Below are 12,707 nucleotides of genomic sequence, written 5' to 3'. Positions count from 1 at the left end.
CTCTGCCTGGGTCGGGAGGCACAGGGAGACCCAGCGCACCCTCACCTAAAGGCTCCCCAAGCCCTTGGATTGGCCCCAGAGTAGCAGCAAAACGGGCAGGGCACGGGACCCTGCGATCCCAGCACAGCCGTACCTTGCACGGCGGGCAGATTTTAGTGCAAGGGCTGCAGGGCTAAGAGCAAACCTCGTGGCAATGCCTGGCTGCATGGGAAGAATGGATCCGCATGGCAGCACAGCATAGAGCTGCCACTCCTGGGTGCAGCAGAGCCAGCACAGCCCTGCCCCGACACGCAGGGACATTGCCATCAGCCTGGCCTGGGCCACCAGCTTTGCGCATCTCCTCCCCTGCCCAGCCCAGCAGCAGAGGCTCTAACACCAGAACAAGGGTGACACTGCATGCCAGGGAGCGGCTGCAAACGCACTCTGCAAAGTGGAACCCAGCAGCAGCCCTTGCCCCACACCCAGGCTTCAGCATCCCAACCACGTTACCTTCTTGCAGAGATAGCGAGACTTCCAGCAGCTTGGTGACAGCCAGCTGCCCACCAGAGAAGGCAACGAGCACCCAGAGAAGGGCAGTGAGGAGCTGGCACAGCCCTCCTTTCTCTCACCCACAACAACCCCCATGCCCCGCTGCCCTCCCAAGAGACCAGGCCAGGAGCAATCTGTGCTGACTGGGGTTTTATTATTTATTAACCCGAACTTACAAAAACAGAAGCGTTTTCACACCCCGTCAAGGTCAGGGTTAGGGAGAAGGGGAAAAAAAGGCGGCAACGGTTATAAAATGGGACCCAAGGGCAAGGAAGAGGCCAGGCTCTGCCCTCGTTATGCAAAGGCTGAAATGGGAAGAGGGAGGGGAAACCAGATGGGATTTAAGACACTGTTGGCACAACACTGCAGATTATCAGCAAAATGGGCTGCTGGAGGGGGATGAGCAGCTTGCCTGCAGCCAAGTGCCAGCAAAGCTGGCTGCTGCAGCACAGCCCCAGAACTCCATAGCTGCCACCCAGAGCCCGCCCTGCCTGGGCCACACCACCCCTCCACACAGGGAAGGCAGGTAAGTGGCTGCAAGTCCAGACAGTTTAATTGCAGTGGGGCTGAGACAGACGCCAAGGCAGGTTTGAAAGCTGAAATGGATGCACTCGGATGGCTAAGCTGAGCTGGGAGGCATGTGATCAGGACTGAGGTGCCCGGCAGGCAGCAGGGGACAGGAGAGCTGGTGTACCTGGAGCCTGCAGGATGCAGCTCCCTGCTGTCCTGCAGTAGGGGACTGGCAGTGGCGGCTCTGCTAGATCAGTGGCCAGCATGCAGCAGCCCTCAGCTGCTGGCTAGTTCTGCGTCAATAGCCGCAGGAGCAGTGCACTATTTACAGCACAGGAACCACAGGCTTGCTGTCTTCTCCCTCCAGAACCATGGGAACCAAGCTGATGACACACAGGTTCATTGCAAGTAATCTACCCCTCCCCATGGGCAAGCACTGCAGTGCCCAGCTCCAGCTGCTGCCTTTGTGCCAAAGGAAAGGAAAAGAGAAGCCTGCTGTGCTAGCCGGATGGATGAACAGCAAGGATGTGCCTGCAAGGAAGAAAGCTGTCCCTAGGCTACCTGCAGCTGAGCAGCAGTCTGTACAGGGGATAAAACAACAAGATCAGCTTTAACTCAGCTCACTCATCTAAGCAGACGTGTAAACAAGATGTGACAAGGAACTGGAGGGTTGTGGCACACACCCATTGTCACACACTATTTGCGTGAAGTCTGAGCTAGCTGGACAAGTGGATGTCTGTGCTATACCCTGCCTGTTGATGCAGGGACAGACGCCAGCCAAGCCTCCTGGAGAGATGGGGATCTTTACAGATTATTTTTATTGATTCTTTTTAAGCTGTGGTATCAGTATCTGCTGGTGTTGTGATCCCCAGAGGCATGCTGCATTGCTACAGAGCAGCCTTTGGCTGGGTGGAATGGTCCGACAAGCTGGCAGACTGAAAGTCAGCTGGCACGCCCAGTTTGTTACAGAAGAGGTCATCCGTCCCTAGTTCTTTGTAAACCTGAGCTGTTTCTTCCCAGATCTCCCACCCCCCCCAGCAGTCACTGTGGAGGAAGCGGGATGCCCCTTGGGTCAGTGACCTGACCCTCCTGCAGGTTCTTGACGAGCTGAGCCAGCCAGCGCTTTGTGGTGGTGTCATCCTTCAGGACCTGGGCAAAGGTGGTGTCCTTCAGTTGGTCAGGAAGGCACTGTCTGAGAGCTTCACGTGCCCTACATCAAGAGACAAGAAACAGGGCCCAACAAATAAACTCACAGGGGCAAGAGGGGAGCAAACTCCACTGGGAACACAACGCCAGGCCAGCCAAGGAAGTCACTGAGCACGTGGTGCTCTGCTGACCAGCATGGCTCCCGTCCCTCAAGATCCCACCGAGCAAACCCCTGTGCCTGTCCTGATGCCCGTCAGCCAATAGCACAAAGTCAGAAGAGGCAGACAACAAATACTCACTCAGCAGCTTTGGGTAGAGCTGCCGGTCAGCTGAGGAAATTATAAGCTGCTTTCATGCTGAATTTCATCGATTGACTGCTAACAGCTCACATGATGCAGAAGAGGGAGAGCACAGCACACCTTCCAGCTCAGTCCTCCTCTCATACCCAATCCAAGCAACGTTTGAACTCAGGCAACTGTAACCTGCTTGAATCAGACCAAGCTCCAAAGAAGCACTGTTTCTACCACCATACAAGCTGCTGGAGCTACCAAAATAAACAAAAAAACCCCAAAAACCCACAGTATTTTCCATAATGAGCTGTTTAAGGACAAACAAACAACCTCGACTCCAGATGGGCACTGGCAAGAAGAGCTGTGCTTCCAAGCAGACAGGAGAAGCCCCGGCCCAAACTCCTTAAATGTTTACCTGGGGTTATCAGAAAGGCGAAGGTAACAGCGCACAACGTGTTTGAGCAGCCGTGCTGACGGCTCCTTGGAGAGCTGCAGGACCATTTTACCCTGTGTGACAAAGGCCGGTGCCAGCAGTTAGTGTTTGTCTGAACAGTTTCATGATTAGGAAAGACCATTAAATCACCCTGGCCTCCCACCCAGCGGAGCCCACTGCCTTTCTGCTGGACAGCCCTGCGTGCAGCCCAGCCCCTTGCCTGACAGCGTGCATCTTTCTCACACTGTGTAGGACTTTGCACGTGGTTGCAGCCTTGAACACACTCAGCCTAGTGAACACTACAGATACCTTCACACACCTGCCCTGAATCATGATTAGGAGTCAGATCTGCCCAGCAAGTTTTTTCCCCATGAAACCACACCGAGTAGCACTAACCATTTTCCCCATTAGCTAACTTCACCTGTGTTTGGATTTTTAGTCAGTTAGCAATTAGTGGGGGCTGCCTCATCTGCCCTTTTGGAAGCTTCCTGTTCTTAGCTATCCCCTGGATACCAAGATTTCTTCAAAATAAGGAACAAATGGTCAGAGAGCTCCTCACACAGCTCCTGAACAGGAATTATTAATTTGCCCTCTTAAAAGCTTCTAATACTTGCAGAGCATCTTACACATTTATCAGCAGACTAGGAAGCAACCCAGCACCCTCAGGAGACAGGAGTACATTATCCCTATTTTTGAAATACAGAACAAATGTCTTATGAACATTTTTATCATGTCACTGTTTCAATCTATTGTGGGAATACACCACAAACAGCATTTCTTTCATGCTAACATATCTACACTCATCCACGTCCTTCTGTGTTCATACCCTTCCCAGACATAAATTCTTCCTTGGTCTCCTTCCCCCCTTCCTCCCCCCCCTCCAGGGCTTCTGTTTCTAATTGCTTGCCTGAATGTACTTTTAGCTAAAGCTGATCCCTTCCACAACTGCAGAAGTTGTATCACATGAGATATTTTGGACAGCTCAGAAGCATTCATATGTTGTTGTTCACGTGCGAGTTAGAAGTTAGTTTGGGAAAACAGATGTACTAATAAATATTCCCAATGAAAGCATCAAAATTTAGGCACAGAACCAGAACTACAAAGTGCTTAACTTAATGCTGCATTTTCATCTCTTGAGATTGGCTCTGTAAAAAGCAAACACTCACAAAATTGGGGTAATAGCTGTTCCAGAGCAGACATATATTTCAATTTTAGCAAGCTGAAGGAAATAATCCACTGGGGCTATTACTCTTGGGATGAACAAAATATGGATACCTAAAGCTCTCCTTCACAGGGGACAAAGAGGAATGGACAAAATGTCTGCTCTCTGTGCATTCTAACACAAGATTTAGAATCATATGAAAAAATTAGTAGGAACCGGGTTTCAAAACAAACAAACTGGGGTTGGCCTTCCAGGCAGCAAACAGGAAACCTGTGCAACTCCTTGGTAAAGGACACTAAAGGACACTATATGTGCAGTTCAAGGGGAGGACTGGACAAACTGGGGGTTACTGCATAGAAAATCCACAGCTGGTCCTGGAAATCCAAAACCAAAAAATAGCTGGCAGCTGGGAGGCTGTTAGAAGGGCAAGTATCATACATGCTTGCTCTGCTCTTACTCCTTTGTTGAACCTGTTATATTCTTCTAACCTGCTGTGGGAGACAAACAGGGAAAGCAGATCCACAATCTGAACCTGTGTCACCACCTTTACACAAAATTAGACCAATTCACACCCTTCTTATTCCCTGGAGATGTTTACCTGATTTACCTTAAGGACTTCATAAATTACAACTATCTGTTCTCTTAACAGGCAAACCAGAGCTATATAAAGGAAACAAGCAGGACCAGAGAGCTGCAGAGCTACAAGCAATTTGTCCAAGAACTGCTTGCCCATCTCACCCTGTGCTCCAGCCAGAGAGCAGTACAATAGCTGCCAAAGAAGTTAACTGCTGGAGCATATATATAACTACTTGTTTTGCAGAAGGAACAATCTTACCAGTATCATGGCAACATGGGAAAACCGCTCATACGTTTGACAGATGTATGCCAGCCCTGTGTCATCCAGAAGGATTTTCTGAAGAATAAATGTAGCAACCTAGAACAGGAAGAAAGCAGAAAAGAGAACATATAAAACAACTCATCTATCCCAAGAAAGAACAGTCTTTGTGCTGCGTTCTTTTCATGGCAGTCCCAGGGCTGAAAGGCCTTTCAGAAAATGCCGTTCTTGATTTAAAAAGTTTAAAGCCAAAATGAAATGCAGGACACTGCGCAATGATTGGCACCTTTGGCTAAGGAAGAAACACAGATACAAAGCACTGCACACCAGACAACTGGATGCAGGCTGCATGAAGTAGTAACTACCACCAGGCTGCTCAGGACAGCCTCGTATGGCTCGTTATGGCCACACGGCTCTGGTCACACACACTAGCCCTTGGCCCTGCTGTGTACACAGCAAGCTGGTTTCAGTTTCCATCTCAAGTATTACTGAAGCATGACCAGACACGTGACTGCCTGGAAGAGCCCTGGTCAGGTATGTCATTAGGCTTCACAAGAGGACACAGACTGAAACCTGTGGCTGGCCTACCTGGGTCATCCAACCACAGATCTGAACTCACGGTGGAAAGCAGCCCTGATCAAATGGGGTAACCAACTGGTCCAGTGTGGTGAACATCCCTATAATCATCACCACCAACAGCTGCTGCTCAACCTGAGCACTGAGCAGTTACAGCATTTGTTCGCTCAGGCAAAAGGAAAATTGATCCAGCTCAGGACTGAAGGTTACTCAGCTGAACTACAAAGCAGACTGGGAGCTGAGAGCGGGCAAGATCTTTCCTAGCAGAACTGCCACGCTCAAGGAACACCCAGCTCAGTTTGTGTTTTGAGGAGGTAAAACACCACCAAAAGTTGCCTCACCATTTGCAACAGGATATCAACCAACTCTGCAGGTTTCAGACTGCCTGGTCAGCTGGATATAAACAACAGAAACTCTTAAGGAAAACAACAGGTACCGTCTTGGAAAGTTCACTGCCAGACTCCATAATGCGTAAGCACAGGGGGATAATTTCTGTTGTCAATAAGAAGTTTATTACTTCTTGCTCATCAGTTTTCACCAAGGCTCCTTAAAAGAAAAACAAAAAGCAAATTTAATAAGTGATAAATTGTTTAAAAAAAAAAAAACAAAACAACAAAAACCCCTTGCTTATCAAAGATGGCCTGTACTGTCCTGCCAGGAATCATTAGATCTGAATGACTGACAGAGCAACTCCCATCCTAAATATGCTGCAGCATGTGGCTGGAGAAGATATCATTTTGGCAGCATAAAAGTAATCGAGCTGGTGTTGGAGGCTGGTTGTTTTTCAGAAAGGGGATATGTTCTTGGCTCTCCCCCTGGTGGTAACACAACCTCCAGTGACTCACAGCCACTCAACAGAAGCCTCTCAGAAGAAGAAACCTATTTCAAGACGCTCTTTGAGCATTGAGAGAGAAACACTCTGGGCAGAAAAAGGGGAAAAAAAGTGGATGATGGGGTAAATATATCCAAGACAATGACAAAAAGCCAAAGAAAGCTCAACGTGCACCCTCCCATCCCAGTCTCTAGTTAGCTGTGCTAAGCTGAAGGCACATTGAAATTGCAGATACTTGTTCTAACAGCAAGGAGGTTTTTGGCAACAGACCTAGACTTCAAGGTTTTCTTTTAACTGGAAAAATCTCACTTCCTATCCCAGGCCTGACTTAAGTTGTGCAGGTTTCTATACCCACAGCTTTAACAGCCACTTCACTAGGAAACCAGTGCTCTGCATTAGTCTTATTGCTTACCGATCACCCCGAGGCTTGTGAGCCGCAGGTACTCAAATGGACGTGTCTTGCTAACTGTGTGCAAGAAGGGGTACAGGAAGAGAGGGATGTGAGCTGCCAAAAACGCTGACCTGTAGGACAGGGAGAACACCCACAAGAGACAAGGAAAACAAAGTGAGCGCACAAACCAGAACGATCATGCACAGCTTCACACTACTCCTGACAGACAACATTGCTGCTGCTGCTCCTCAGAACTGGGTAGCAGTTCATGCTCTGATGGTAAGGTGTGACATTCATTCTGCACTGGGCCATGTTTGTGCATTAACTACTGATTCGGGCTGAACTAACACCATCTTGTGCCTTGCTGACATGTGCAGAACAGGCTGAGAAAACTTGGAAGTCAGGCAGTGGCTGGAGGCTGCAGGTGTGGCTTTGCTTTTGCTCCTTGGCCACCAGTCTCTGGGAAAGGCAGCCCAGCTCATTCCATTCTTTGGGCAGTTAGTCTAAATAACTGTAAGCTCATTAAAACAAGGATCCTGCATGTAGCACTCAGCACAAAGGCAGCCTTGTCTCTGGGTGAGCTCCTAGGATCTGTCACAACCCAATATTTTGGGAATTTGCAGGATGCTGGGATGATTCAAGGAATGCAAAGCATTCAGGACAATAAAGCTGTCATCCTGGTAATTCAGGCAAACAAGTAAAAGCAGCAGTCAGTTGCCTATCTTCCAGCTCTGCCTATTTTTCCACTTCTCTTGGTAAAAGAGCAGAAAGGAATTTACACACTTCCAGAATCAAACAAAATGGCAGAGCTGTCAACATCAGCAGTCCAGAAAACTTTCATACTTGGAAACACTCACCTTGTTTCAGGATGAGATGCAACACACTGTAACAGAGCTAAAGCATTGCACACTCTGTTCGACTGATGGGCAGTCAAGGTTGGAGGATTGATTGATGGATAAATATTTACAATTTCCTAAAAAAGTAATAAGTGAAGAAAAGTTAAAGGAGGGAAAAAAAAATATCTGCAAGCTGCACAAATGCATTTGCCCAGCAAGGGACTATGGTGCCATGGGATTTTAGTCTGCTTTCACTAAGCACCACTCTCAAGTTACATGGCAGTTACATGCTGCAAAGCAAATGGCAGAGTTATGCCAGAATGAGTTTGACAAGGGGTCACACAGATACAAACTTTAATTTTAGCTCCCCCCTCACAAAAGGGCTCATTTGATTTCCCAGCACTTTGTGGATGTGGGGATTACTTTGTTTTGAACTTCCAGAGCAAGGAGGAATGCTGTTCCTGTGCCTAAAGGCAGAGCACACCCATTTCCTTCATACCATTGCTGCTGGTACTCTTCTAACTCAATGAAGGGGAAGCAGCTGAAAGTGAGAAATCCAATTCAGAAAACTGTCTGCTTCCAGCTATGGCTCCTTTATGATTTTCTTCGCTTGTTTCAGTGCCACCCTGTTTTCACAGTCTGGCATCACCTATCCTACACAATTTTCTTTCCTTCCTCAACTGAAATGACTAGATTCAGCAGAGATGGGCAGACATCAGCTGTAGTTTACCCGGAGCTCAGCTGAGCCACTCTGATCAAAAATGCAGGTAGTTTTCTTTGCAAGGTACTCTGGAGCAGTGAGCACCAAGCACTCCAGTGCTCCCCAATGAGGGCTCTCTGTAATGGCAACCTTTTGATCAAGTAGAATCATAGAATCTCTCAGGTTGGAAAAGACCTTAAAGACTATCGAGTCCAACCATAACCTAACCATCCCACCCTGACTAACAACCCTCTGCTAAATCATGTCCCTGAGCAGGTAGTACTCAAACTCATGGGAAAATAAAGAAAAAAACTCCAGAACACAAAACAGAGATCTTAGGAGTAAAACTGTGGTTCTGAACGTCATCTGCAGGAAGTTCATACACAGAAGAACTTGCCTGCTCCTCTTTCAGCTGTATGAGCTATCTCATCCACAATCTTAGGGCCTAGTCTCTAAGAACATCACCTTGCAATTGGTGACTAATGGAAGACACTAGAAATGCCCTCCTCATGTGGTTCCCCTCACCACACGATCCAGCAGCCATCATACAGACAGAAATGGCACGAAGGGACGTATCAGCACCTCCCCAGATCCACCCCATGGACACACAGAGCTCTGCCACGCAGCGGTGCTGTGCCACGGAACAAAGCTGAGCTCTGCCCTACCCACCTGAAGGAGTGCTGCGATCGTGCCAAAAGAGTGCCACAGCATGGGGGCAAGGTCAGGCACAGACTCGCGCTTCTTGCTCAGCTCCAGCAGCGCATTCTCCCTCGTCTCAGGGCTGGACAGCTCGTTGATCCACTGGTAGATCTTCTCGCGGTCCACCTGAGCCAGCGCTGTAGGCACAGGCTGGGAAGGAGACAAGAAAACTTCGGTCACGAAGCCAAACGCTTCTCACAGCCTCCCAGGCAAAGCAACAAAAGGGCTCGAGGAAGTGGCTGGGGGAGGGAGGGACTACAGCTGCATTAAGAAGCAGTGGATATGGATGATCCCTTAGATCAAGCTCACTACTTTGCCTATCTGAAACACAGATGTTTCACCTTCTGGCCTGACTCATTAGGGCAGTCTCCCTTGATTTGCCTGCCAACCGTTTCCTTACAACTTCATTTGGTGACATGAGAGCCGTGCTTCTGCCCATCTGTGTCAGCAGAGCTCCTGGGGAGGCCGCACATACTTTAGCCACCTATCACCCACTCTGCCTGCATTGATTTCATGCTTCAGATGCAAGCTCCCACAAATCCCAACCAAGTAATGCAGATACTGCTTTTTTCTCTCCAGAAACAACCAGGATACTCAATGAATCCCACTGACAGGCTTCAACGAACATGAGAAAAGTGTTCATACAAACAACAGAAAAATTCTCACTACACCAACATCAATACAACGCTGTGGGGCAGACAAAAAACACAGCCAGTAACACTGGTGTTACAGACTCCCCCAATTCATCCCTGGTATCTCCTTTAGCTGCACGGAGTTAAAAGGAAATGTTTCAAGACTGTTTTCGTGCAGAAGTTCCTATTCAAAAACAAACAACCCTGAGAAGGGCAGATGTGCATTCATTGTTAAGACATTTTCTAGCTACTTGGGAGAAACACACAATTTCTCTTCTGCCTTTCTTGAAACATCATGGGAAAAAAACATCAAGGCCAACAGGTTTTCTGGGCAGAAAACAAAATTAGGGAGGGCTGAGAAGAAAGGGATAGCAAACAAGTGACACATTAACACAGTTTCTGTGGAAATGGTAAGGAAAAACCTTGCAATGAAAGCCTGTCTCATGCCACTGCTGGCATATCAAGCACTCAGGTTGCAAGCAGGCCTCCTACACGGACACTGTGGTGATTCAGACCAACAATTTGAAGGCAAACTTATGCATTAAAGTGAGTGCTTCATGCACTGCACTGCCAGCAGTACTGCTAGCAGCAGCTCCTTACTGAACACAGAAGAGTTGGGGAACTGACAGCAACTGGATCCAAAATGAAGTTCTCCAGTTCTGCTGGAGGGATACCATGCCTTTGGGACATACCCCCATAGCCTTCCCTCTTTATTGCTACAGCAGTTTCCTTGCTCAGCTATCCACACATTATATTCATAATCGTGTCCTAAAAAACCCTGTGGGATTTACAGTGGATTGAAGTTGTAATTTGTAATCTCTTCCTCTATGTAATTTAGGCTACAATATAATCTGATGTGCTGTTACCAAGCTCTACATCTCAGGCCTCTAATACCTTGTACCTGCTCACCTCTCCTGCTGTGTCCTTTTTCTCCTCTTGTCTACCCTATGTTATTTCATTTTTTCCCCCAGAACTTCATACTGAAATGATAACCCTAACAATTTACTGTACAAGGAACACAGTTCCAGTGGTAACTCCAATACCAGAGCTGGGAGAGAGAAGGTGAACAGACTGAGCTCATTTGTTTTCATTTGGGATGGCAGAGTGACAAGCAGTGCAGCAGTAATGTTGTTTTAATTGTGTTATCTAAAGCTTCCATCTATTTTTCTAGACTCATTGTTTCAGTTCCTGTAAGCTTAAATATATCGACCCTTTAAAAGCACAATCATGTCTCTATGATCCCTAGAGAGCACTAAGCAGATTTTCCAGACAATTAAGTTTATGATGCCCAGTATCAGTCTTACTGAGAACCAGTTGCTGGTCACAGGCTCTACAGTTGCTCAGTAAACATTCTAGCTGAAATCAAAAGCCACATTTTGTCCTCATTTCCTATTTCATTGTTGCTTCTCCTCTTCCCAGACCTAAAACTGGGGAACCCAAAGGGCTACACACAACCTCTGCACTCTCTGAGGCAACACCCTACCAGGCAGGCCTTCATCTGCACAAAGGGAGAGCAGGAGCTCCCAGCAGTGTCTCACACCACAGGACTGTGCCACCTCCACACCACTGACAAGAACAGGGTGCTACCTCAGACATCCCTGCTGATCACATCCCCAGCAACAGCTGAATGACCTGGAGAAAGGAATTGGCTTTCTCCCCCATGTGAGCAGCAGCTGCTAGGCATGCTGAAGAAAACAGCCAACCCCCAATACAGAATGCTGCCCAATTAGATACATGTGCTTTTAAAGAAATTTTGGTTGATCAGCAACTCAAAGAACACCAACATGAACTTTGAACTTAACTATCAGTGAATTCACTAGTTCAATCTGGACTTCCCATGCCTTACTGCTACCTACAGCTACAGTAAAGCTGTATTTTTTTCTTAGCTTATTCTCCAGTCTTCACCATCTAACGCTGTCTTCGGACCTAAAGGCAAAGTGCCAGCTCTGCCACCAGCACTGCAGGGACAACAGCGATGCTCCTGCTTACAGCAGCTTCATCATGAGATGCTCACAAAGCCTCCAGGAGCTCCTCAGCCCACTCACTGTTCCACTCAGAGCAGCACTATTCACCTTTGTTAATACAACACCCAAGGACTTCTGCAGAGTGGAATGCTCCTCCTTCTCACATTCAGCCTACAGCGCACTGATCGTAGTAAGAAACGTTTCAATACAGATCCACCAGGTAGCACGGATTGTGACAAATTAAACACACACTCAGATGAGCCCCAAAGTAAAGCTGACTTCTAATCCTGACTTTGGTTACGTCGTTAAAACTGCCTTCCAAAAAAATCCACTTACAGAAGAATGGGTAGCACTCAGATTAACAGCAAACAGCACCTCGTGTATTTTGACAGCTGTTTTGGAATTGGAGAACCATTTGGGTCGAAAGGGACCTTTAAAGGCCGTTTGGTCCAACTCCTGCAACGTGCAGGGACACTCACAGCTCCATCAGGGCCTCTCCAGCCTGACACGAAATGCCCGCACAGACGGCGCAGCCACGGCCTCTGTACAGCCCATGCCATCGCCCCACCACAATACACCGCTCTCAAGACGTAAATGCTGATTAAAAGCGTTCAGTACGAGCTCGCGTTCCCTCCCGCGCTTCAGAAAGCAGCTCCTCAAACCTCATCAAAAGCATTTGCGGGAAGGAAGGCTCGGAAGCCCGCTCAGCTCCCGCTGTGGCTACTCGCGCTCGTTACGCCGAGCAGCACCGCGGCCATCTGCCGCCTGCAGCGACCCGCTCGCCCCAAGCCTCTGCCCGAGCTGCTACTCGGGGAGCCGAAAAGCCAAAGGGCGCACGCATCGCCCACCCAGCCCGCACGCTGCCGGGCTCCCCGCGCCCCAACCTCGCCCCAGCAGCTCTGGTTCCCCGAGGGACACTCGGGCCTCCCTCCCTGCCGGCTCGCGCCCGCCCGCCCGCCCGCCGTCTCCTGAGAAGGAAACGAGGAGCTCGCCCGCCGAATGAGCCCTCAGACCCCCGGTGCTGCCGGCTCACCGCGGCTGTGGCCAGGCTGTGCATGGTGCCGGTGGCTCCGGGCCGCGCTCAGAAGCCCGCCGCCATAGAGGCAGCGCCGCGCGGGGCGCCGGGAAGGGAACGCGGCCTCGAGGAGGACGAGGTGCGCGTGCGCGCAAGCA

The 12,707-nt window shown here is 48.9% G+C and overlaps 1 protein-coding gene across 1 annotated transcript; it reads right to left on the bottom strand.

Moving 5' to 3' along the window:
* Nucleotides 1-663: 663 nt before the first annotated feature.
* CNOT9 (CCR4-NOT transcription complex subunit 9) lies at nucleotides 664-12,707 on the bottom strand. The gene is made up of 8 exons (XM_052676286.1): nucleotides 12,568-12,707; nucleotides 8,909-9,088; nucleotides 7,561-7,676; nucleotides 6,725-6,834; nucleotides 5,917-6,026; nucleotides 4,905-5,003; nucleotides 2,890-2,981; nucleotides 664-2,248 (listed from the first exon to the last, which is right to left on the bottom strand). Exons 1-8 carry the CDS (start codon nucleotides 12,589-12,591, stop codon nucleotides 2,080-2,082), a joined length of 900 nt encoding a protein of 299 aa, XP_052532246.1. The 5' UTR covers nucleotides 12,592-12,707; the 3' UTR covers nucleotides 664-2,079.

The sequence above is a fragment of the Tympanuchus pallidicinctus genome, unplaced genomic scaffold (genome assembly GCF_026119805.1).
Source record: "Tympanuchus pallidicinctus isolate F22 unplaced genomic scaffold, pur_lepc_1.0 scaffold15, whole genome shotgun sequence".
NCBI lineage: Eukaryota > Metazoa > Chordata > Aves > Galliformes > Phasianidae > Tympanuchus > Tympanuchus pallidicinctus.
The sequence above is the reverse complement of the archived record's forward strand: the minus strand, read 5'-3'. Positions and strand labels throughout refer to the sequence as shown.